Genomic DNA, 27,935 nt, shown 5'->3' with positions numbered 1-27,935 from the left:
CACAACAGCCTTTTTTTTAAGTTTTTCTTGAAACCAATAAATTATCTTTACATAAATAACTTTGTCTGGAAGAGTATTCCAATTCCTTTTAAAAAGGTATAAGATTAACTGTATAACAAAACCAATACAAATTATAAATCAAACAAGTCTCTTGTGAAAGAGCCAGGGACAAAACTAGATCCTGGCCGCTTGTGGTGCACCTGTTGAAAACATGTCCACAGGCATGGACTGGGCAAGGGGAGGGTTACGCTCCTGTGAACCATGTAAAGAAGGTCCGGAAGAGGGTGGACCATGGCTTGCATGTGCAGCCTGTGCAAACCTGGTAGGCTGATGACTTGAAGCCATCGTATATTTGTTTAGCATCTGGTTGAGATCATACAGTATGTCTCCCTGGTATGGGAATGTGTACATTTTCAAAACCAGTGCCAAGGCTGCTACACAATGGTGATGGTTTGGTGTGGGAACATGCCTCATAAGTGGTGCAAGGCCCCTTAACAGATTCCTCTTGGCCATCAGTCCGCCTCTGAGCAAGAAACTATTACTCGGGCATCGATCAGTTCACGATTAACTTGCTCAGAGGCAGGCTGACGAACATTCCTCCGTCTCCTGGGCTGCTGCTGTGAAGTTTGGGGCATTTCCGGTTCCCCACCACTTGGGGCCATGGCTGGCTCTGTAGGCTCCACCGCTGCAGTTTCTGGAGGGCTGGTTTCTGGCGAAAATACTGGTGGCGTTTCGGATCCACCCAATTCCGAATCTTCGCTGTCCTCTAGATTGTCCACAGTTCTGTAGATATAAAAAATTTATATATAAAAAAAAATATACAATATTACGAAAAACCCACATACAAAATACATTGGAAAATATTCCAAATATACATGCCTACTGCATATAGGGTCAGGATACATATATTCCGAAAGGTGACTGAATCGAAAATGATAAAAACTTCTCCCAAAGGAATTATGAAAATAAAGAACCAATGATGAACTTTTCAGCAATACTGTGTGTCCAAAGTTTTAAAATTTGGAATATTAATATGGTGGTGCTGTTTGTTAGCCTTTTTAGAAACTTGTATGTTAGGAGCAAACCAACTGCAGATATTCTGTCCTTCTATATCTGGCTGACTCAAACAATGCTCCTCCATTTTGCCCACAAATGTAACTCCAAGCATGCCCTAGTAGCTAAAACAAATCCAGACATGCTTGGAGTTTGAGTTTATCACGCTGTCTAAGTGACGGAGTATGGTTATGCATGAAGTCATGTGCTCTGCCTCAACAAGGGCTTGAAGGGACATTGATTGTTTGATAAAATCCAACAATGCTGGAAGAGCAACCCTGTTTTGAGTTACAAAGGGAATCTGAAATTACCTACCAATGGTGATACTTTTGTCTTTTTTATTTTTTTAAATGAATGGTCGGCCAAACACATACAGCATAGGTTAATGAGTTATTCCGTACCGTTAGTGAATTTAAAAAGCATTTGATTTTTGCCATAAGAACATCTATAGAGCATCTTCAATTGCACTAAATTAAATTGAAAACTGGTTTGCCAACATTTGATTTAAACCAATCAGAAAATTGCTGTAATTTGGGAGCATTATCTGGTTAGTGTGTGTTCCATAGCTCAAACGTCCAACTATTGCTGGTGGACAGAGCCCGGTGTGGTCTTGCTGGTGAAACACATTATCCAGTCTACGTCAACCACCATGCAGTAATCCCCGCCTCTACCATGTAAGTGAATGGGAGGGTGGCGCACATGCACGACCCATGCCCTCATTTATATGGGTGAGACGCTTTTGGGTGAACATGTACCCAGCTTTTGTGGCAATCGACATAGGAAAACAAAGAGGCATGTTGCCCAAGAGCAATGGCCACGTTTGAAATATAGGTGCAATTTCCAGCAGATAGATGTGGTCCAGCAAATTCAATGGCTGCATATACCATCTATATGGACACATTTGATTCACTGACTAAAAACATTTGATAAAGTTCATCCTTTCTACAAAGTGGATGCATCACTCTTAAATTTCTGTCCAAAAAGGGGTTTCAACCAAGGTGAGGGGTAGTTTTGTCACCAAAAATTTGCGCTAACATTGGGAGTTCATGGCATCCTGTCTGAAAGCACCACCAACTAGTCTGATATACTACAGCAACCTCATATCTACCATAACACACTTTGATTAAAGGTCTACAAAATATATTCACATATTGTGCATTGACATATATAGCGTTCAATACATAGATTTTTAATTAAAGTATCCTTACGGCCTCAACTCCATCACTGGCCGAAGAAAACTTAGTTGCTCCGTGTACATGTATGGTCGTTTTCTAGAGGAGCCTTCTCCACTGAGACCCTTGTCGTTCAGCTCTCTGCGGAACTGGTCCCTGCAGCTGTTCCATCGTACTTTGATGTTTTTTACTGAGAAAACAGGCAACCAGAGTTATACAACATTTGCTCCCATTAAATATGTTTTCATTCTTAAACTAAACAAATTTCAATATAAATGATTATTTTTCAAAACTAATAATCAAAAAAGGGGCCGGACATAGTGCAGTCAGCCAGTGTAGCGAAGGCAATAATGCTTGTAAGTTACTTGTCGGACTAAAGTATTTTAAAATTGGCTTCAAAATACACTACTTTAGAATATCGGATGTAGGCAGTGTTGAAATGATCTATTACAACAGGGCAGATGTGTCCAAAACTTTGATTAAAAAAAAAAAAAAAAAAAAAAAAGGAACAGTACACATTTCTAATATGGGCAGTAGGTAAGGTCTGAACAGGCTTTAAAACATGCTGTGGCGTTGAATGAAGTTCATTGAAATCGAAGGAAACATAGCCACAGTGGCGTTTATAAAAATGACTGGCCACAATCACAAAGGATAATTGAAGGCACCCCGTTCCGCATTCCTTTTTTTAAAAATCCATCATTTACCGCCGCCTCCGGTCCAGAGGCCATTAAAAAGCACTCTGATATTCGGCCACAGTTTCTGCATTTTTACACACACTGTGTATACTGTAACTGTATATCTCAATGTGCGAAAACTGTTGCGGGGACCCTGACAAAGTATTTTGCTCCTCAACCACCTCCAGGATGGGCCACTTCAGGGTCAGGGTCCAAAAGCAGCTGCGTCATCTGCTTCCCCTATAGCTAGGCACCTACATGTACATACCACTAGAGCAGGGATGCTCAACGTGCATCACTTCAGCTGCTGCGAAATGACAACTCCCAGCAGGCCGACAGCTATAGCTAGGCATGGTGGGAGTTGCTGTTTAACAACAGCTGGAAGGCCACATGTTGAGCATCCCTACAATACACAATTAAGGCAGGCCTACAAAAGGAACAGAATTCAGAACACACACAAGTTTGTTTCTATTTCATAAGGGACTACACAAAGACTGCACCATCAAAACGACATTGCTTGCACGATCCTAGTTCTGCACGACCTCGGTGATCCGCGTTATCCCATTCCCGTGGCTTTATCAGACGTGCCACTTTCTCCCACGAAACTTCTTTCCTGACACGGTCAAGATACGCAGGTGACCGTGTCCCACAGCTCTGGCCTTTCATGGACCAGAGTGATGAGCTTCTCTACATTCCATTTAGGCATTGTGACTGGAACTAGAGATTTTTCTAATATCTGACAGGGCCAAAAAAAGTGTCTGGCAAATTACCTCAGAAACAAGGCTCGCCAATCTGGTAGTTTTAACTTCCTGTTTTTTTTTGTTTTTTTTTATTGCCAAAAGGATTTGGAGACAGGTTACCAGGCAACAGATCCGCCAAAAAAAACGGACGCAGATCACGGATGACATACGGAAGGCTTTAAATGTGCATCCGCTTTTTTTCAAGGTCCCATTGACTTGAATGGACCCGCAAACCATGGTCCGTCAAAAAAATAGGACAGGTCCTATTTTTTTGACGGTAGCAAAACACGGAACACTGCCACGGATGCCAAACGGTGCATTTTCCGAGATTTCAACGGACCCATTGAAAGTCAATGGGTCCGCAGAAAATCACGGAAAACGGCCACGGATGCACACAACGGTAGTGTGCATGAGGCCGTAATGTATAATTTATTGAATTTGCAGAAATTATAAATCACTCCAACTGGCATATAGTTAAGACCCCATTATTAGTGGGTCAATAGTGTTAAAACAGTAATTTTATGGGAAATTTTAATGAACATGCACATCATTAGAATTCCTGCAAGTGGGATCTCTGATCAGATTTTATTATCCGTAGTTAGGCCAATGGGCGTATTTATAAGGTGTCTTACTGCCATATTCTTTGAGCATAAGGGACTTTCCACAGATTCATTTCTATAGTTTTTTCATTGCATTATAATGTTTTGATAACCAATACACTAATCAGTAATCATTTGATTTAAAAAAAAAAAAAAAGTGTAGCATTGTATTGTACTTGGTGTAGTAAATTAAGTGAGCCTGGCGTAAACGGTGGAGCACCATCTTAGTCACTTTTGATATTGTCCTTGTATTAATTTGTATGCTATTTTTACTATATTTGTAATAAATAATTTATATAATTATTGCACCCCCGTTTCATTATCTGCACAACTTGATTTTAGATCTCAAATAAAACAGGCGTTTATATGTCCGCCAAATAAATTTTTCATAATATAAAATCATAATTTTCATGATTTCATATCTTATATGAAATACTTGACATGCTCGTCTGCAAGGGGTCTAAGGGCTTTTTCACACAAGCAAAAGCAATGCATGTAGCAGATGGCTACCACTTGGACGGAATCCTGACCCATTCATTTCAGTGGCTCTCTGCTCTGTACGTGCATGTTTGTTTTTCACATCCTGTGTGTTCAGGAACAAAAAAAAAAAAAAAAAATACATATTGTGCTCTATATTGTGGGCTTCATAGAAGTGAATGGGGCTTGTGTGAAAAACAGAAGACATTTGGTAGATTATGAAAATACTTGGACGACCGCCTTACTTCTTTCTCCAGAGCTTTCTGTTTCTTCATGTCTCTCACTAATTCCACATCTCTCTCAGGTTTCTGTCTCAGGTTTGGCTGTCAAAGAAATAAATGTATAATTACAGTTTTCCCATTGATTCCTAGAATGATGGTAGAAATGCATGTGTATAGATGTTGACGGATTCATCTAGGAAGCCCATCTCATGCAGGGAGACCGTGTTCTATGTGTGCACTTCTCGCCTTGTTTTTAGGGATTGGTCTTGGTCCTCAGACCCTCACTGATTTAAACATTTGATAGGTCTTTGGCATATCAAAAGTTTTTGCAAGTTAGAGACCCTTTAATAGTGATTGCCTATATTCAGGGTAGCTAAAATGTTTAATTAGTGGGGGTCTAACTTTGTATACTGGGAGGAGGCCACATCTCTCATCAAGCAAGCCTCCTCTAACATCTGATCGGAGGGGGTGTAGGGCCTTCGCTAATCAGATATTAATGACCCATCATGAGGATATGACACACAAAACCCCTTTAAAGCAAAAAGGTTTTTTTTATTCCCATAGGTCACACTATAGGCTCAGTGTAGTTCTTGAAGCCACCACTGATCGGTAGCACATAGAAGCTGCACTCCCACCACAGCTACCAGGCATGTAATCTAGATTGTTTAGCTCTGGTTTAAGGCTGGGGCTGCAGGTGACATGAAAGTCACATCTTATTGTCAATGGAGCGGTGTACAAGTCCTACACCATTGGGTAATTGGCTGCAGGTCGCTTGGGATTGACATTCTTACTGTATCTCTGCAATCTATTTCTACAGCCAAATCTCAGCTCTAAAACTCATGTGACAGAAAATCCAAGACAAGTCACATATTTTTGGTTGCATGACCTTTCGGAGGCTTGCCGTCACAAGTCACTGTGCCTGGCCCTTTTAGGCTGGGGCTATGCGGTTATGTAACTACAAACCAATGTCATTCTTCAGCATATAGCCTTGTAACCAGAAACTGCATCTCACTGAAGGAAATCCAGAAGTTACACTTACTGTTGAACCAAGAGAAGAATGCTTTTTAAGGCGTGCTGGGGAAGTAGGTTCCTCATCTCGGTCCGAACTCTGACTTTCACCAGCCAAGTCTAAATGGTAAAAGTGAACACCTTTTATATAACTTGGAATGTTTAAAATAAAGTCAGCATATCTAGAATTTCCAGTATTTGAGGTTACTATATCTGCCACAACTAGCCAATACGCGAATACAAGCTTTGCAATCTTGGTCCTAAGGTACAGCTTTCTGTAAATCACAGGCAGGAGCTGCAGTCATAATTCTCCTAGTCCTATTCAGTAAACTTAAACAGGCATCCAGAACGCTTACCAAAAACTGTATCGGCATATACTCTTCTCGACATTGAAACTGACACAACTAAGAAAAAGCCATGTTATGTAAATCGAGGAAGTAGCAGGCGTCACTAAGATCTGCAGATCACATTTTTAAGCACCTAGCGCCAATCTGCAACACGTGGGAAGAGGCATAAAATCTAGGTTCAAAGCAAAGTTTTTTTTAACCACATGAAACCTCCAAAGATGTGGGATGATTGTGTGATGCCTCTTGTTCGTTGACTTGCCAGTTATCACCACTGGTCAAACTGAGAGGGACAGAATTCTTGAACTAAGACCTTGGTTTATCACTCTGGAAGATCACTGTGCCTGGGCCGAGATGTCAGCACTGTTCAACGTTGCGTGTGCTAGTGGTTGGAAGAACAATGATAAATTGGTAATCCATAAGATAATTTTAAACATAATTACATAATTAAATCTGGGATATCTCTATCTCTCTTTTATCAAAGCTAGATGGCTACAGAGGGGATGCCATGTATCTGGACAAAGGAATTCCTCAGTTTTGGATTTCCCACACTGAAGCATTCCAATTGCATCCAGATGCATATTATGAGGGTTTGGTTGTACAAGTGACACCCAGGGCTTTGCTAATAAAGTGAGGATCATCTACCGCAGTGTTTCCCAACCAGTGTGCCTCCAGCTGTTGCAAAACTACAACTCCCAGCATGCCCGGACAGCCTTTGGTTGTGCCCAAACCATGTCTACACAAACCTTCAGAAGGTGTTTTCATGACATCATGCTACAAGCCAGATGCCCATCTACAGGTGGTCTATTGACCTCATGCCACAGCTCAAGGCAATCATGGTGCACAGTAAGACAGCAATGGATGTGCATCTTACGCAATCAGTCCTGCTTGTGTCGCTAACACAATGATATTCAGATTGGTTTGGCGAACACTTGGGCAACATCATGAAGAGGTCTTCACATGGGTCCTACTCCTGTGACTATGGTGTGGCATAATGTAAGGCAGCTAGATCCCTCAAATTTTCATTCCATGTACACTTATAGCTTGACGTTACATTGATCATGGAACCAATGATACGGCCACTTCTGCAATGTGTCCCAGGAGCCATTATTCAATGGGACAACACTATGCTGCATGTTGCTTGTGCTACTGTGAGCAGCCTGCATGGCCTAAACGTGCTACCATAGCCTGCATAGTCTCTGGACTTGTCTCCATCGAGCACAGGTGGGCTGTCATTGGCCAGCAATTAAGGGAAGCTGCCAGCAGCAGTTCTTGACGATTTGCATGCCCATGTGCATTCAGTGTGGCCCAACTTTCCTCAGACAACCATAAAAGGGTTTGTCTCACTTCAGCAAATGGCATTTATCATGTAGAGGAAGTTAATACAAATCCTGTACTAATGTATTGCTATTATCCAGATTGCTTTCTTTTGCGGGCTGGATTTATTTATCCATCACAGTATCCACTTCTCATTTCCATGGTTAAGACCACCCTGCAATCCATCAGTGGTGGTCATGCTTGCACACAGAAAAAGAACTGGCCCATGTGAGCTCCCACAGTCCTGGGTACCAATTAGGCCGGCACTTTTTCTTATAGTGTCCAAGCACGACCACCGTGCAGTGTATAATTTGATGGAAATTTGAATCCAGCCAGCAGACAGGGCAATATGCATAATCACATACATTAGTATTAACTTTGTCTACATTATAAATGCCACTTGCTAAAGTGAGACAATCCCTTTAATATAATTGATTAAAGGCTTGTAAGTGCGTGTAGTTCTGCACGTGGTGCTCACACTCTGTACAACATAAAATCAAGATGTTGGATTCCATTTTCTTCATTTTAATTTTATTAGCAATTCTACTGATCCTGGGATTTCCATAACTCCATGACCAGAACTGTAGATGTACAGAGCAGCTGTCGAGAGGTGGGAGAGCACACATGAATATAGCACCAGACTCAAAACTACACTGTTTCCCATCAAATTGTATTGGAATAACGGCCAACACTTTTTTTATGCCGTTTCTGCCAATACTACAACAGACTGTCCCTATAATAGGCCATAATAATTAAGGGAGAAAAATCAGGTGGCAAATTCACATAAAGTGGAACCCATGGCAGAAATAAGAGACTGACCCTCTGATCTCTGCTGCGTATCTAAAGACAGATTAGAGCCATTCAAAGGGACTCCTCCATATGTGACTACCCAGCCGTGCATATCTGGAATCCAAAAGGATTCCTATTAAAAGGGGAACTCATGTTTTCATAAAATGCTGCAGCAGCATTATCCATAAAGCAATCTTTAGTTTCTTCACATGCCACTGTTTTCCTTGAGGTTTTTCCCCTAGTTACAGCTGTGTAAACATTGACAATGTGAGGACCTTTTCAAGATGGCTCCTCTGCCAGTTCTGAGGCCAAAACTGCTTTCCCTCACTTCACATAAATTGCTGTAGCCAGCAGCTCCCTGCCAGCCAATCAGATTGGACTACTGAGAGACACACCTCCTCACTCTGAAGCCCAATGCAGGCATGCAGTGTGAAGGACCGCCCCTCTGCCTTCCTAGCCAGAGACAGATGAGCCATAGCAATGGCCTTTTAAGGGAGCAGTGGAAAGGGACAGAGGACATTAATGAAAGCTGGTATTATAAGGCAATTACAGAACTTTTGGCAATCACTGACAGACTAACTCAGGTATACATGCCTAACTCTAATAAACTAGCAAATAAAAACAAAACATGAGAGTTAGCCTTTAAAGATCAGTGGAACGCTGAGCACCTGTGGAATATCAGTGAAAACCTGCCATGTGAGATACATACCTTTTTTTGCTCTAAAGCGTTGAGATTTTTCAAATGAAACTGGTCCTTTAAGACTATCTGAAAGCTTCACATCGTAAGATCCTGGAGCTGGAGCACAGCCTATAAACACAGAACATCGTTAGCTAGGCAGCCAGAACAATGTCCTTTATAAAATATACTACAGCCTAGAGGAATATGTTATTATGCAATACAGCTTTAAGTTTTGTGAGAAATATACAATCAATGGATTATGCGGAAAACTCAATCAAGAAGATGACAGATACGAGCCCTTGCTCCGCCCAAAAATGATAACCAATCTTTCAGATAATGGTAGTATTGCAACAAAACGTATAAATTATTGGCTTGATATCAAACTAGGGAATTCAAAGATTCCCAACAAAGAGTTTCTCCAATATTATCCCCTTGTTTCAGTTATATGCATCGTAACTGAAATCAGAGAAAATACGGATGTAGCAACTAACGTAACACGTCCGCAAATGAGCGGGTATCTGGCTAAGTATCAAGCCAATTCATTTAGATCAATACTACATAAAACAAAATATACATTACCCAAGGGTCAAGTGATGTGCAGAGTATTGGGGCAGCCAGCTCTCAAGAGTTTTTCCCAATAATCCAAATGATTCTCCAGAGATCTATAATCCAAATGTTTGTTTCTCTCTTTTTTTTTCTCCCTCTTTTCTTTTGGTAACTGGTTTCTTAACCCAAAACTTATCAGATGAACACGCCCTCCGAGTTTGGAACTTTTTTCACACATATGACTTTGGTAAGACTAATGACAGGGATATAGGATCTTGCTAGACCGTATCTTAAATGGGAAGGACTTGAAATAAGTCTTTCCTGTGGGAATCCATCACTTAGCTTGGCGAAGAATGTTCTATCTATATATATCTAAGCAATTATTTAATGCTTTGCCAGATTATGAGTCTTGATTCTTCTGCAGGTAGAATGAAGCCTCACAATATCCTAAAACTACATCTCAATATGGAGATGATCAATTAATTTAATTATGTATTTATTCGCCAATCTAGATGGTATAATTTCACCCACACTATCAAATTAGTCTTAATAAGATGAAATATCATTTTCTGTGTCTCTTAGGCACAACAGGTGGGGGGGGGGCGCACTGTGCCACCACTGGTTAATACTGGGGGGAGGGGGGCGCACTGCGCCACCAATGCTTAATACTGGGGGGGCTTGGGAGGGATGCGCACTGCGCCACCAATGTCTAATACTGTGCTTAATCTCTAATTTATTCATAGACAGGAGGCGGCAGCTGCAGGATGACACAGCCGACTCCTGACCTGTGAGCTGTAGCTGCGATCCGCGGCACCTGAGGAGTTAACTACCGCTAGGGCTGCAGCTAACGATTATTTGAATAATCGATTAGTTGCCGATTAATTGGGAAAAACAAAGTTATGGAGAGGGGGGGGATCTGTGGGCGGCGCAGTTATGGAGAGGGGGGGGGGGGGATCTGTGGGCGGCGCAGTTATGGAGAGGGGGATCTGTGAGCGGCGCAGTTATGGAGAGGGAGATCTGTGGGCGGCGCAGTTATGGAGAGGGGGATGTAATTAATCGTTGCAGCCCTAACTACCGCAGATCGCAGCTACAGCTCATAGAGGTCGGGAGTCGGCTATGTGATCCTGCAGCTCCCGCCTCCTGTATATGAATAAATGTGAGATTAAGCTTCATTGGTGGCGCAGTGGCCATAGCTCCTACCCTCCACTTGTCCCCTGCCCTCTCATTGGCAGCAGCAGCACAGGGGGAGGAGACACTGCTCCTTCTGCCCTGGGCTGCTGCTGAGGGAACACGGAGAGCGATGTCAGCAGCGCGATCTGTGTTCCCCATACGCTACCGGAATATCGGCAAAATAAATGCCGATCCCGCCACGGTATACAGCACCCGGGCGCTGCACACGTGCCACGGTATACAGCACCCGGGCGCTGCACACGTGCCACGGTATACAGCACCCGGGCGCTGCACACGTGCCACGGTATACAGCACCCGGGCGCTGCACACGTGCCACGGTATACAGCACCCGGGCGCTGCACACGTGCCACGGTATACAGCACCCGGGCGCTGCACACGTGCCACGGTATACAGCACCCGGGCGCTGCACACGTGCCACGGTATACAGCACCCGGGCGCTGCACACGTGCCACGGTATACAGCACCCGGGCGCTGCACACGTGCCACGGTATACAGCACCCGGGCGCTGCACACGTGCCACGGTATACAGCACCCGGGCGCTGCACACGTGCCACGGTATACAGCACCCGGGCGCTGCACACGTGCCACGGTATACAGCACCCGGGCGCTGCACACGTGCCACGGTATACAGCACCCGGGCGCTGCACACGTGCCACGGTATACAGCACCCGGGCGCTGCACACGTGCCACGGTATACAGCACCCGGGCGCTGCACACGTGCCACGGTATACAGCACCCGGGCGCTGCACACGTGCCACGGTATACAGCACCCGGGCGCTGCACACGTGCCACGGTATACAGCACCCGGGCGCTGCACACGTGCCACGGTATACAGCACCCGGGCGCTGCACACGTGCCACGGTATACAGCACCCGGGCGCTGCACACGTGCCACGGTATACAGCACCCGGGCGCTGCACACGTGCCACGGTATACAGCACCCGGGCGCTGCACACGTGCCACAGCAATGGCCTTTTAAGGGAGCAGTGGAAAGGGACAGAGGACATTAATGAAAGCTGGTATTATAAGGTAATTACAGAACTTTTGGCAATCACTGACAGACTAACTCAGGTATACATGCCTAACTCTAATAAACTAGCAAATAAAAACATAAGAGAGTTGGCCTTTAAAGATCAGTGGAACGCTGAGCACCTGTGGAATATCAGTGAAAACCTGCCATGTGAGATACATACCTTTTTTTGCTCTAAAGCGTTGAGATTTTTCAAATGAAACTGGTCCTTTAAGACTATCTGAAAGCTTCACATCGTAAGATCCTGGAGCTGGAGCACAGCCTATAAACACAGAACATCGTTAGCTAGGCAGCCAGAACAATGTCCTTTATAAAATATACTACAGCCTAGAGGAATATTATGTTATTATGCAATACAGCTTTAAGTTTTGTGAGAAATATACAATCAATGGATTATGCGGAAAACTCAATCAAGAAGATGACAGATACGAGCCCTTGCTCCGCCCAAAAATGATAACCAATCTTTCAGATAATGGTAGTATTGCAACAAAACGTATAAATTATTGGCTTGATATCAAACTAGGGAATTCAAAGATTCCCAACAAAGAGTTTCTCCAATATTATCCCCTTGTTTCAGTTATATGCATCGTAACTGAAATCAGAGAAAATACGGATGTAGCAACTAACGTAACACGTCCGCAAATGAGCGGGTATCTGGCTAAGTATCAAGCCAATTCATTTAGATCAATACTACATAAAACAAAATATACATTACCCAAGGGTCAAGTGATGTGCAGAGTATTGGGGCAGCCAGCTCTCAAGAGTTTTTCCCAATAATCCAAATGATTCTCCAGAGATCTATAATCCAAATGTTTGTTTCTCTCTTTTTTTTTCTCCCTCTTTTCTTTTGGTAACTGGTTTCTTAACCCAAAACTTATCAGATGAACACGCCCTCCGAGTTTGGAACTTTTTTCACACATATGACTTTGGTAAGACTAATGACAGGGATATAGGATCTTGCTAGACCATATCTTAAATGGGAAGGACTTGAAATAAGTCTTTCCTGTGGGAATCCATCACTTAGCTTGGCGAAGAATGTTCTATCTATATATACATCTAAGCAATTATTTAATGCTTTGCCAGATTATGAGTCTTGATTCTTCTGCAGGTAGAATGAAGCCTCACAATATCCTAAAACTACATCTCAATATGGAGATGATCAATTAATTTAATTATGTATTTATTCGCCAATCTAGATGGTATAATTTCACCCACACTATCAAATTAGTCTTAATAAGATGAAATATCATTTTCTGTGTCTCTTAGGCACAACAGGTGGGGGGGGGCGCACTGTGCCACCACTGGTTAATACTGGGGGGAGGGGGGCGCACTGCGCCACCAATGCTTAATACTGGGGGGGCTTGGGAGGGATGCGCACTGCGCCACCAATGTCTAATACTGTGCTTAATCTCTAATTTATTCATAGACAGGAGGCGGCAGCTGCAGGATGACACAGCCGACTCCTGACCTGTGAGCTGTAGCTGCGATCCGCGGCACCTGAGGAGTTAACTACCGCTAGGGCTGCAGCTAACGATTATTTGAATAATCGATTAGTTGCCGATTAATTGGGAAAAACAAAGTTATGGAGAGGGGGGGGATCTGTGTGCCACGGTATACAGCGCCCGGGCGCTGCACACGTGCCACGGTATACAGCGCCCGGGCGCTGCACACGTGCCACGGTATACAGCGCCCGGGCGCTGCACACGTGCCACGGTATACAGCGCCCGGGCGCTGCACACGTGCCACGGTATACAGCGCCCGGGCGCTGCACACGTGCCACGGTATACAGCGCCCGGGCGCTGCACACGTGCCACGGTATACAGCGCCCGGGCGCTGCACACGTGCCACGGTATACAGCGCCCGGGCGCTGCACACGTGCCACGGTATACAGCGCCCGGGCGCTGCACACGTGCCACGGTATACAGCGCCCGGGCGCTGCACACGTGCCACGGTATACAGCGCCCGGGCGCTGCACACGTGCCACGGTATACAGCGCCCGGGCGCTGCACACGTGCCACGGTATACAGCGCCCGGGCGCTGCACACGTGCCACGGTATACAGCGCCCGGGCGCTGCACACGTGCCACGGTATACAGCGCCCGGGCGCTGCACACGTGCCACGGTATACAGCGCCCGGGCGCTGCACACGTGCCACGGTATACAGCGCCCGGGCGCTGCACACGTGCCACGGTATACAGCGCCCGGGCGCTGCACACGTGCCACGGTATACAGCGCCCGGGCGCTGCACACGTGCCACGGTATACAGCGCCCGGGCGCTGCACACGTGCCACGGTATACAGCGCCCGGGCGCTGCACACGTGCCACGGTATACAGCACCCGGGCGCTGCACACGTGCCACGGTATACAGCACCCGGGCGCTGCACACGTGCCACAGCAATGGCCTTTTAAGGGAGCAGTGGAAAGGGACAGAGGACATTAATGAAAGCTGGTATTATAAGGTAATTACAGAACTTTTGGCAATCACTGACAGACTAACTCAGGTATACATGCCTAACTCTAATAAACTAGCAAATAAAAACATAAGAGAGTTGGCCTTTAAAGATCAGTGGAACGCTGAGCACCTGTGGAATATCAGTGAAAACCTGCCATGTGAGATACATACCTTTTTTTGCTCTAAAGCGTTGAGATTTTTCAAATGAAACTGGTCCTTTAAGACTATCTGAAAGCTTCACATCGTAAGATCCTGGAGCTGGAGCACAGCCTATAAACACAGAACATCGTTAGCTAGGCAGCCAGAACAATGTCCTTTATAAAATATACTACAGCCTAGAGGAATATTATGTTATTATGCAATACAGCTTTAAGTTTTGTGAGAAATATACAATCAATGGATTATGCGGAAAACTCAATCAAGAAGATGACAGATACGAGCCCTTGCTCCGCCCAAAAATGATAACCAATCTTTCAGATAATGGTAGTATTGCAACAAAACGTATAAATTATTGGCTTGATATCAAACTAGGGAATTCAAAGATTCCCAACAAAGAGTTTCTCCAATATTATCCCCTTGTTTCAGTTATATGCATCGTAACTGAAATCAGAGAAAATACGGATGTAGCAACTAACGTAACACGTCCGCAAATGAGCGGGTATCTGGCTAAGTATCAAGCCAATTCATTTAGATCAATACTACATAAAACAAAATATACATTACCCAAGGGTCAAGTGATGTGCAGAGTATTGGGGCAGCCAGCTCTCAAGAGTTTTTCCCAATAATCCAAATGATTCTCCAGAGATCTATAATCCAAATGTTTGTTTCTCTCTTTTTTTTTCTCCCTCTTTTCTTTTGGTAACTGGTTTCTTAACCCAAAACTTATCAGATGAACACGCCCTCCGAGTTTGGAACTTTTTTCACACATATGACTTTGGTAAGACAAATGACAGGGATATAGGATCTTGCTAGACCGTATCTTAAATGGGAAGGACTTGAAATAAGTCTTTCCTGTGGGAATCCATCACTTAGCTTGGCGAAGAATGTTCTATCTATATATATCTAAGCAATTATTTAATGCTTTGCCAGATTATGAGTCTTGATTCTTCTGCAGGTAGAATGAAGCCTCACAATATCCTAAAACTACATCTCAATATGGAGATGATCAATTAATTTAATTATGTATTTATTCGCCAATCTAGATGGTATAATTTCACCCACACTATCAAATTAGTCTTAATAAGATGAAATATCATTTTCTGTGTCTCTTAGGCACAACAGGTGGGGGGGGGGGGCGCACTGTGCCACCACTGGTTAATACTGGGGGGAGGGGGGCGCACTGCGCCACCAATGCTTAATACTGGGGGGGCTTGGGAGGGATGCGCACTGCGCCACCAATGTCTAATACTGTGCTTAATCTCTAATTTATTCATAGACAGGAGGCGGCAGCTGCAGGATGACACAGCCGACTCCTGACCTGTGAGCTGTAGCTGCGATCCGCGGCACCTGAGGAGTTAACTACCGCTAGGGCTGCAGCTAACGATTATTTGAATAATCGATTAGTTGCCGATTAATTGGGAAAAACAAAGTTATGGAGAGGGGGGGGATCTGTGGGCGGCGCAGTTATGGAGAGGGGGGGGGGATCTGTGGGCGGCGCAGTTATGGAGAGGGGGATCTGTGAGCGGCGCAGTTATGGAGAGGGAGATCTGTGGGCGGCGCAGTTATGGAGAGGGGGATCTGTGAGCGGCGCAGTTATGGAGAGGGAGATCTGTGGGCGGCGCAGTTATGGAGAGGGGGATGTAATTAATCGTTGCAGCCCTAACTACCGCAGATCGCAGCTACAGCTCATAGAGGTCGGGAGTCGGCTATGTGATCCTGCAGCTCCCGCCTCCTGTATATGAATAAATGTGAGATTAAGCTTCATTGGTGGCGCAGTGGCCATAGCTCCTACCCTCCACTTGTCCCCTGCCCTCTCATTGGCAGCAGCAGCACAGGGGGAGGAGACACTGCTCCTTCTGCCCTGGGCTGCTGCTGAGGGAACACGGAGAGCGATGTCAGCAGCGCGATCTGTGTTCCCCATACGCTACCGGAATATCGGCAAAATAAATGCCGATCCCGCCACGGTATACAGCGCCCGGGCGCTGCACACGTGCCACGGTATACAGCACCCGGGCGCTGCACACGTGCCACGGTATACAGCACCCGGGCGCTGCACACGTGCACGGTATACAGCACCCGGGCGCTGCACACGTGCCACGGTATACAGCACCCGGGCGCTGCACACGTGCCACGGTATACAGCACCCGGGCGCTGCACACGTGCCACGGTATACAGCACCCGGGCGCTGCACACGTGCCACGGTATACAGCACCCGGGCGCTGCACACGTGCCACGGTATACAGCACCCGGGCGCTGCACACGTGCCACGGTATACAGCACCGGGCGCTGCACACGTGCCACGGTATACAGCACCCGGGCGCTGCACACGTGCCACGGTATACAGCACCCGGGCGCTGCACACGTGCCACGGTATACAGCACCCGGGCGCTGCACACGTGCCACGGTATACAGCACCCGGGCGCTGCACACGTGCCACGGTATACAGCACCCGGGCGCTGCACACGTGCCACGGTATACAGCACCCGGGCGCTGCACACGTGCCACGGTATACAGCACCCGGGCGCTGCACACGTGCCACGGTATACAGCACCCGGGCGCTGCACACGTGCCACGGTATACAGCACCCGGGCGCTGCACACGTGCCACAGCAATGGCCTTTTAAGGGAGCAGTGGAAAGGGACAGAGGACATTAATGAAAGCTGGTATTATAAGGTAATTACAGAACTTTTGGCAATCACTGACAGACTAACTCAGGTATACATGCCTAACTCTAATAAACTAGCAAATAAAAACATAAGAGAGTTGGCCTTTAAAGATCAGTGGAACGCTGAGCACCTGTGGAATATCAGTGAAAACCTGCCATGTGAGATACATACCTTTTTTTGCTCTAAAGCGTTGAGATTTTCAAATGAAACTGGTCCTTTAAGACTATCTGAAAGCTTCACATCGTAAGATCCTGGAGCTGGAGCACAGCCTATAAACACAGAACATCGTTAGCTAGGCAGCCAGAACAATGTCCTTTATAAAATATACTACAGCCTAGAGGAATATTATGTTATTATGCAATACAGCTTTAAGTTTTGTGAGAAATATACAATCAATGGATTATGCGGAAAACTCAATCAAGAAGATGACAGATACGAGCCCTTGCTCCGCCCAAAAATGATAACCAATCTTTCAGATAATGGTAGTATTGCAACAAAACGTATAAATTATTGGCTTGATATCAAACTAGGGAATTCAAAGATTCCCAACAAAGAGTTTCTCCAATATTATCCCCTTGTTTCAGTTATATGCATCGTAACTGAAATCAGAGAAAATACGGATGTAGCAACTAACGTAACACGTCCGCAAATGAGCGGGTATCTGGCTAAGTATCAAGCCAATTCATTTAGATCAATACTACATAAAACAAAATATACATTACCCAAGGGTCAAGTGATGTGCAGAGTATTGGGGCAGCCAGCTCTCAAGAGTTTTTCCCAATAATCCAAATGATTCTCCAGAGATCTATAATCCAAATGTTTGTTTCTCTCTTTTTTTTTCTCCCTCTTTTCTTTTGGTAACTGGTTTCTTAACCCAAAACTTATCAGATGAACACGCCCTCCGAGTTTGGAACTTTTTTCACACATATGACTTTGGTAAGACTAATGACAGGGATATAGGATCTTGCTAGACCATATCTTAAATGGGAAGGACTTGAAATAAGTCTTTCCTGTGGGAATCCATCACTTAGCTTGGCGAAGAATGTTCTATCTATATATATACATCTAAGCAATTATTTAATGCTTTGCCAGATTATGAGTCTTGATTCTTCTGCAGGTAGAATGAAGCCTCACAATATCCTAAAACTACATCTCAATATGGAGATGATCAATTAATTTAATTATGTATTTATTCGCCAATCTAGATGGTATAATTTCACCCACACTATCAAATTAGTCTTAATAAGATGAAATATCATTTTCTGTGTCTCTTAGGCACAACAGGTGGGGGGGGGCGCACTGTGCCACCACTGGTTAATACTGGGGGGAGGGGGGCGCACTGCGCCACCAATGCTTAATACTGGGGGGGCTTGGGAGGGATGCGCACTGCGCCACCAATGTCTAATACTGTGCTTAATCTCTAATTTATTCATAGACAGGAGGCGGCAGCTGCAGGATGACACAGCCGACTCCTGACCTGTGAGCTGTAGCTGCGATCCGCGGCACCTGAGGAGTTAACTACCGCTAGGGCTGCAGCTAACGATTATTTGAATAATCGATTAGTTGCCGATTAATTGGGAAAAACAAAGTTATGGAGAGGGGGGGGATCTGTGTGCCACGGTATACAGCGCCCGGGCGCTGCACACGTGCCACGGTATACAGCGCCCGGGCGCTGCACACGTGCCACGGTATACAGCGCCCGGGCGCTGCACACGTGCCACGGTATACAGCGCCCGGGCGCTGCACACGTGCCACGGTATACAGCGCCCGGGCGCTGCACACGTGCCACGGTATACAGCGCCCGGGCGCTGCACACGTGCCACGGTATACAGCGCCCGGGCGCTGCACACGTGCCACGGTATACAGCGCCCGGGCGCTGCACACGTGCCACGGTATACAGCGCCCGGGCGCTGCACACGTGCCACGGTATACAGCGCCCGGGCGCTGCACACGTGCCACGGTATACAGCGCCCGGGCGCTGCACACGTGCCACGGTATACAGCGCCCGGGCGCTGCACACGTGCCACGGTATACAGCGCCCGGGCGCTGCACACGTGCCACGGTATACAGCGCCCGGGCGCTGCACACGTGCCACGGTATACAGCGCCCGGGCGCTGCACACGTGCCACGGTATACAGCGCCCGGGCGCTGCACACGTGCCACGGTATACAGCACCCGGGCGCTGCACACGTGCCACGGTATACAGCACCCGGGCGCTGCACACGTGCCACAGCAATGGCCTTTTAAGGGAGCAGTGGAAAGGGACAGAGGACATTAATGAAAGCTGGTATTATAAGGTAATTACAGAACTTTTGGCAATCACTGACAGACTAACTCAGGTATACATGCCTAACTCTAATAAACTAGCAAATAAAAACATAAGAGAGTTGGCCTTTAAAGATCAGTGGAACGCTGAGCACCTGTGGAATATCAGTGAAAACCTGCCATGTGAGATACATACCTTTTTTTGCTCTAAAGCGTTGAGATTTTTCAAATGAAACTGGTCCTTTAAGACTATCTGAAAGCTTCACATCGTAAGATCCTGGAGCTGGAGCACAGCCTATAAACACAGAACATCGTTAGCTAGGCAGCCAGAACAATGTCCTTTATAAAATATACTACAGCCTAGAGGAATATTATGTTATTATGCAATACAGCTTTAAGTTTTGTGAGAAATATACAATCAATGGATTATGCGGAAAACTCAATCAAGAAGATGACAGATACGAGCCCTTGCTCCGCCCAAAAATGATAACCAATCTTTCAGATAATGGTAGTATTGCAACAAAACGTATAAATTATTGGCTTGATATCAAACTAGGGAATTTAAAGATTCCCAACAAAGAGTTTCTCCAATATTATCCCCTTGTTTCAGTTATATGCATCGTAACTGAAATCAGAGAAAATACGGATGTAGCAACTAACGTAACACGTCCGCAAATGAGCGGGTATCTGGCTAAGTATCAAGCCAATTCATTTAGATCAATACTACATAAAACAAAATATACATTACCCAAGGGTCAAGTGATGTGCAGAGTATTGGGGCAGCCAGCTCTCAAGAGTTTTTCCCAATAATCCAAATGATTCTCCAGAGATCTATAATCCAAATGTTTGTTTCTCTCTCTTTTTTTTTGGAAACTGGTTTCTTAACCCAAAACTTATCAGATGAACACGCCCTCCGAGTTTGGAACTTTCCAATCATTGTTGGAGGGGTGTGTGCATTGATAAGGAGCATGACGTCATACTACCCAGAATGCAATTTTGCTACTGATGTAGTATTAACCGCTTATATCTAGATGGCACTGTTGTATAAGCAATAAGCATCATACCATTAAGGGTTAACTCATACATGCCTAATATTTTCACTACTTCACACCTCTGACATCTGGGGCCTTGTCTCAGGGCTAAGGGACAAACTTTGATACATGAATATATACTTTGAGGAACATCTAGACCATTCTCACACTTTGGAATTCATGTTCAGATAGGAAAAACAAAGCCTCAGAATCTGCAGGTGCGGCGTATCTTCTAACTTTCTAAATGTATAATATATTGTTACAATAAGGCTACTTTCACACTAGCGTTCGGGCGGATCCATTCTGAACGGATCCGCTCATAATAATGCAGACGGAGGCTCCGTTCAGAACGGATCCGTCTGCATTATATTAGCAAAAAAAAAGCTAAAGTGTGAAAATAGCCTGGGACGGATCCGTCCAGACTTTCAATGTAAAGTCAATGGGGGACGGATCCGCTTGAAGATTGAGCCACATTGTGGCATCTTCAAACGGATCCGTCCCCATTGACTTACATTGTAAGTCTGGACGGATCCGCACGCCTCCACACGGCCAGGCGGACACCCGAACGCTGCAAGCAGCGTTCAGCTGTCCGCCTGTCCGTGCGGAGGCGAGCGGAGGCTGAACGCCGCCAGACTGATGCAGTCTGAGCGGATCCGCATCCATTCAGACTGCATCAGGGCTGGACGGCTGCGTTCGGGTCCGCTCGTGAGCCCCTTCAAACGGAGCTCACGAGCGGACACCCGAACGCTAGTGTGAAAGCAGCCTTACACTAGTTTTGAACAGTACAGTAATCTTCTCATGGACTTACTTTGGCCTACATGAAACTTCATACAAAACAGTGAATATAAATCAACATTGCTCTTAAAGGCAATGGATACCCATTATAACTAAAATAAGCAAGTATAACTGTTTAAACTTATGAAAAAGCACATCACGCAGCCCCATTAGCTTCTATGGGGCCTGCGTTGCGTGAAAAACACCCCTCATGTGCACAGCCCCATAGAAGTGAATGGGTCCGGATGTAGTGCAGGTGCATTCCGGTATTTTGAATGCCAGATCCGGCACTAATACATTCCTATGGGAAAAAATGCTGGATCCGGCATTCAGGCAAATCTTCCATTCTTTTTTCGCCGGAGATAAAACCGTAGCATGCTGCGGTTTTATATTTTGCCTGAACAGTCAAAATGACTGAACTGAAGACATCCTGAACGGATCTAACCAACTACACGTCACATGACTTCAGGCATGGGCAAATCCATTCAAGGATATAACTAGAAGAGATAACTGTATCCTTCCGCCCCCTCCGGGACTATTTTCACACATATGACTTTGGTAAGACTATTAAGACAAATGACAGGGATATAGGATCTTGCTAGACCATATCTTAAATGGGAAGGACTTGAAATAAGTCTTTCCTGTGGGAATCCATCACTTAGCTTGGCGAAGAATGTTCTATCAATATATATCTAAGCAATTATTTAATGCTTTGCCAGATTATGAGTCTTGATTCTTCTGCAGGTAGAATGAAGCCTCACAATATCCTAAAACTACATCTCAATATGGAGATGATCAATTAATTTAATTATGTATTTATTCGCCAATCTAGATGGTATAATTTCACCCACACTATCAAATTAGTCTTAAGATGAAATATCATTTTCTGTGTCTCTTACCAAGTCCTAGTAGAAATCTCACTTCTGCTCCTAGGAAAGCTGGGTGGTCCATCATAGCGCATCTAACCATGGCTTTCATCCTGATAGACCCCTCTAGAGAGCTCAACTTCTCCTCTCTCCTGTGTGTGTCTTCTTCTCTGTCCCCCCTGTGTACGGTTTATGATCACAAACTTATCAGTTAGACACACCTTCCTAATTTGGAGCTTTCCAATCATTGTCGGATGGGTGTGACCTATTGATAAGAAATTACATCATAACCTTACCCAGAATGCACTTTTGCTACTGTTGTAATGTCACCTACTCATACCTAGGTGGCACTGCTGTGTAAGCTATTTGCATCATAGTATAAAGGGTTAACTTCTGTAAGTCTGAATAAAGGTATAATATACATTTTGACCTTAAAAGCTTTAATTCAAGGCTATAGGGATTAGATTTGACACTTGTAGCAATTAGAGACAGACCTCTAGGCGTCTCTCTGAATGTTTCTCACATTGTTTATTTGTGCATCGTAAATAACTTGAACCTCCTTGTTTTCTCACAGAGATACCAGTATCTCCTGTTACACCAAAGAGGTGAATAATTGTTACAAAACACATCTTCACAGACACTCTTTTAGAGACAAATATTCTCCTAATGAGAAATATATAATATACTGGATACATGTTGTCTTCATCACATATAACAGTATAATATATATTATATGTTCTACTGATTGTCTTATGCTAAGGACTAAGGCTCATTAAATGAATACATACATATTATATATTTGCTTCATTGATAAATGCCTAATTGTATAGGTAATTATCACCAGCTGCATAGAGCTTATCTTTACCTCCAGTCATAAATTTAAGAGTAGACAAAGAGGCCTCTTCTCAGACTGGTACATTCATGAGAAGAATAACACTAAAAAGCAGAAACCTTTGTACGACCTTAATTTGGCCTACTCAAGACATACAAAATTGTCAACTATAGTCGAGCATGGCTCTTAAGGGTAATGAACATTCATCTTGACTAAAATAAATTGGATATCAATGCATTTACCTATGAAAAGGCACAACAGGTGGGGGGGGGGGGGGGGGGCGCACTGTGCCACCACTGGTTAATACTGGGGGGAGGGGGGCGCACTGCGCCACCAATGTCTAATACTGTGGTTGGGGGGGGCGCACTGCACTAATGAAGCTTAATCTCTAATTTATTCATAGACAGGAGGCGGCAGCTGCAGGATGACACAGCCGACTCCTGACCTGTGAGCTGTAGCTGCGATCCGCGGCACCTGAGGAGTTAACTACCGCTAGGGCTGCAGCTAACGATTATTTGAATAATCGATTAGTTGCCGATTAATTTCTACGATTAATCGGGAAAAACAAAGTTATGGAGAGGGGGGGGATCTGTGGGCGGCGCAGTTATGGAGAGGGGGGATCTGTGGGCGGCGCAGTTATGGAGAGGGGGGGGGGATCTGTGGGCGGCGCAGTTATGGAGAGGGGGGGGGGGATCTGTGGGCGGCGCAGTTATGGAGAGGGGGGGGGGATCTGTGGCGGCGCAGTTATGGAGAGGGGGGGGGGATCTGTGGGCGGCGCAGTTATGGAGAGGGGGGGGGGATCTGTGGGCGGCGCAGTTATGGAGAGGGGGGATCTGTGGGCGGCGCAGTTATGGAGAGGGGGGATCTGTGGGCGGCGCAGTTAGGAAGAGGGGGGGATCTGTGGGCGGCGCAGTTATGAAGAGGGGGGATCTGTGGGCGGCGCAGTTATGAAGAGGGGGATCTGTGGGCGGCGCAGTTATGGAGAGGGGGGATCTGTGGGCGGCGCAGTTATGGAGAGGGGGGGATCTGTGGGCGGCGCAGTTATGGAGAGGGGGGGATCTGTGGGCGGCGCAGTTATGGAGAGGGGGGGATCTGTGGGCGGCGCAGTTATGGAGAGGGGGATCTGTGGGCGGCACAGTTATGGAGAGGGGGGATCTGTGGGCGGCGCAGTTATGGAGAGGGGGGATCTGTGGGCGGCGCAGTTATGGAGAGGGGGGATCTGTGGGCGGCACAGTTATGGAGAGGGGGGATCTGTGGGCGGCGCAGTTATGGAGAGGGGGATCTGTGGGCGGCGCAGTTATGGAGAGGGGGATCTGTGGGCGGCGCAGTTATGGAGAGGGGGGATCTGTGGGCGGCGCAGTTATGGAGAGGGGGATCTGTGGGCGGCGCAGTTATGGAGAGGGGGATCTGTGGGCGGCGCAGTTATGGAGAGGGGGATGCAATTAATCGTTGCAGCCCTAACTACCGCAGATCGCAGCTACAGCTCATAGAGGTCGGGAGTCGGCTATGTGATCCTGCAGCTCCCGCCTCCTGTATATGAATAAATGTGAGATTAAGCTTCATTGGTGGCGCAGTGGCCATAGCTCCTACCCTCCACTTGTCCCCTGCCCTCTCATTGGCAGCAGCAGCACAGGGGAGGAGACACTGCTCCTTCTGCCCTGGGCTGCTGCTGAGGGAACACGGAGAGCGATGTCAGCAGCGCGATCTGTGTTCCCCATACGCTACCGGAATATCGGCAAAATAAATGCCGATAGCGTTCAAAATCCTGAATATCAGCCGATCGTGCCACGGTATACAGCACCCGGGCGCTGCACACGTGCCCGGTATAACAGCACCCGGGCGCTGCACACGTGCCACGGTATACAGCACCGGGCGCTGCACACGTGCCACGGTATACAGCACCCGGGCGCTGCACACGTGCCACGGTATACAGCACCCCGGGCGCTGCACACGTGCCACGGTATACAGCACCCGGGCGCTGCACACGTGCCACGGTATACAGCACCCGGGCGCTGCACACGTGCCACGGTATACAGCACCCGGGCGCTGCACACGTGCCACGGTATACAGCACCCGGGCGCTGCACACGTGCCACGGTATACAGCACCCGGGCGCTGCACACGTGCCACGGTATACAGCACCCGGGGCGCTGCACACACGTGCCACGTTACAGCACCCGGGCGCTGCACACGTGCCACGGTAATACAGCACCCGGGCGCTGCACACGTGCCACGGTATACAGCACCCGGGCGCTGCACACGTGCCACGGTATACAGCACCCGGGCGCTGCACACGTGGCCACGGTATACAGCACCCGGGCGCTGCAGCACACAGGGACGTGCCACGGTATACAGCACCCGGCGCCTGCACACGTGCCACGGTATACAGCACCGGGCGCTGCACACGTGCCACGGTATAACAGCACCCGGGCGCTGCACACGTGCCACGGTATACAGCACCCGGGCGCTGCACACGTGCCACGGTATAACAGCACCCGGCGCTGCACACGTGCCACGGTATACAGCACCCGGGCGCTGCACACGTGCCACGGTATACAGCACTCCCGGGCGCTGCAAACAGTGCCACGGTATACAGCAACATTTACAGAATTTACAAATAGCGACAAGACTTTAGTCTTGTCGCCATTTGCGACTAGACCCTCCAGCGGCAGCTCTGCAGTTGAACAGTGGCAGGCACAGGAGCTGATAGTTCTCTGCCCCGCCGCTGTTCTTCTCAGGCTCCTTTCACACCTGCGTTCAGGTGTCCGCTCATGAGCTCCGTTTGAAGGGGCTCACAAGCGGCCCTTAACGGAGCAGTCTGGCCCTAATGCATTCTCAGTGGAGGCGGATCCACCTGAGAATGTATCCGCCTGCCAGCACTCAGCCTCCGCTCAGTGAGCGGACACCTGAACGCTGCAAGCAGCGTGCAGCGCCCCGGGAGCCGCACGGACTGTAAGTATATCGCTCCCCACTACTACTATGGCAACCAGGACTTTAATAGCGTCCTGGCTGCCATAGTAACACTGAAAGCATTTTGAAGACGGATCCGTCTTCAAATGCTTTCAGTTCACTTGCGTTTTTCCGGATCCGGCGTGTAATTCCGGCAAGTGGAGTACACGCCGGATCCGGACAACGCAAGTGTGAAAGAGGCCTATGCCGGAAAAGAAAAACGCTAGTGTGAAAGTACCCTAAAATATTAAGTTTAAATCCCCTCTTTCCCAATTTTACATATAAAATATATAAACAATAAATAAACATATTACATATTAAATTATAAAAAAAATAAAATATCTCCTATGCGGTGAGCATTCGCCATTTTTTGTCACCTTGTCACCCCAAAAAATAGGATAGGACTGTTCTATTATGGGCCGATGTTTCATAAAATGCGAAATGCACACGGCTTTTTTTGGGGTGTGTTATTTTTTTTTTTGCGCAGTATTGAGTATCACAATACTTTTTTATGGTGACGAAAGCAAATCAAAATTTTGGTATCAAAACAACCCTATGCTGATCTGATCGGCGCAGCGTTGTCACGATACCAAAATTTTGATTCGGTTTCGATTTGGCGACTAAAAATTTGATTTGGCTCCTAAATTTTTCAGTTCAGGAGCCAACGGCTACTAGGCATTTTGTTAGAGCACTGACATGTACACGGCATACAGCCCATGTACACTGCATACGTGCGGCTGACATTAGCGACGTGCTAATGTCAGCTGCACCTAACTCTGCTATTCTAGTGATTATCCTGCAGCCTGCGAGCGTCCTTCCCTCACTGTGCCTGCGCAGAATACTGAACGGCACGAGATTTCCCCAGGGCACGCAGAAGGATGCGAACGCCTGGCCCTGTCAATAAACCCTTGGAAGGTGTTACTTGAGGTGGGAGACGGGAGGCTCTAGGTGCAGGAGAAACGCGCGTAGCAGTGTATAATGTGATAGAAAAATGAATCCAGCCAGCAAAGGAAGCAATACAGACAATACATTAGTAAGTGGCTTGTAATAACTTTCTCTACATGATTAATAATACCACTTACTGAAGTGAGACAACCCCTTTAAAATTGAGTGCCCACTCAGTGCTTTCCTGAGCAGCCATGCCCTGCACGTCAAGAGAACCACAGACTGAGATCTAACTGGGGACTGTGAGGGGTGTGCCATATCAGTTCTCACTGGTCACATGCCATTGCTGCCATGGAGGGGGGTGAATCTTAGTTTGTCACAATTCCAGGGAGAGTTTTAGTTTTTAATAGCTCAGACAATCCCTGTAGGAAAACCTAGGCATGTAGTCCTCCACAGTCTAAAACCAGCTATCTCTGGGCCACCAGCTGTCCCGGTGGCATTCATACATCTCCTCAGCAGAAGATCACAGATCAGGCGCTGTCAACCGCACACACAAAAAACCATCACGTGTGAACAAGTCCGAACTGATCTGTCCTGTGTCGCCAGGTGCCCGGTTGTCATACACCTTGGACAAGTCCAGACACACAGATATGCCCATAGAGACATACAGTACCACCTAGTCATGCCCAGCAGGGTGTAGCCACTTTCAGTGAAGTAACAGGGCACAGACACCCAGTGCCAGCACTGACAAGGGACCCTCACAGCGCACACAAAGCCGTCCCCGCGCTCATACGTACCAACATGCTCGTTGAACCGCTTGAGGGGAGCCTTAGGGAAAGACATCCTCGTAGACTCCGCTACCGGTGACCCGCCACAATCAGTCGCTAACTAGAACAAGCCGCCCCCTCGTGTCTCCTCTTTAAAAACGGTAATGGCTAAATACTATATTCGGGAAGGACCTTCTGACGTCATAACATCACGTGGCTCTCCTAGATCACGTGGATCGGAAATAGGAGAGCCGCGCTCTTTTTTACATGCATCATGGAGCTCGCTCGGGTCAGCAGTGCGGGGAGTGAACTAAAAAACGCCTGCAGCGATGTAGAAGTCCGCGGAGCCTACTGATGGAGTAACTGATTTTGTATTGAAACTATTGGTGATGTGCAGTGAGGGATTTTACACCGGGGGTATATCTTGTATGGGAGGGGGGTTATATCTTGTA

At 46.7% G+C, this 27,935-nt stretch overlaps 1 protein-coding gene across 1 annotated transcript; it reads right to left on the bottom strand.

Moving 5' to 3' along the window:
• On the bottom strand, nt 1-27,663 carry LOC122937921. The gene is made up of 9 exons (XM_044293116.1): nt 27,514-27,663; nt 19,577-19,675; nt 14,462-14,560; nt 12,003-12,101; nt 9,104-9,202; nt 5,976-6,064; nt 4,961-5,038; nt 2,262-2,415; nt 1-783 (listed from the first exon to the last, which is right to left on the bottom strand). The coding sequence occupies exons 1-8, from the start codon at nt 27,557-27,559 to the stop codon at nt 2,413-2,415; spliced, it is 612 nt and encodes a 203-aa protein (XP_044149051.1). The 5' UTR covers nt 27,560-27,663; the 3' UTR covers nt 1-783; nt 2,262-2,412.
• Between the last annotated feature and the right edge of the window lie 272 nt (nt 27,664-27,935).

Source organism: Bufo gargarizans, chromosome 5, assembly GCF_014858855.1.
Source record: "Bufo gargarizans isolate SCDJY-AF-19 chromosome 5, ASM1485885v1, whole genome shotgun sequence".
In the NCBI taxonomy this organism is placed as follows: Eukaryota; Metazoa; Chordata; class Amphibia; order Anura; family Bufonidae; genus Bufo; species Bufo gargarizans.
The sequence above is the reverse complement of the archived record's forward strand: the minus strand, read 5'-3'. Positions and strand labels throughout refer to the sequence as shown.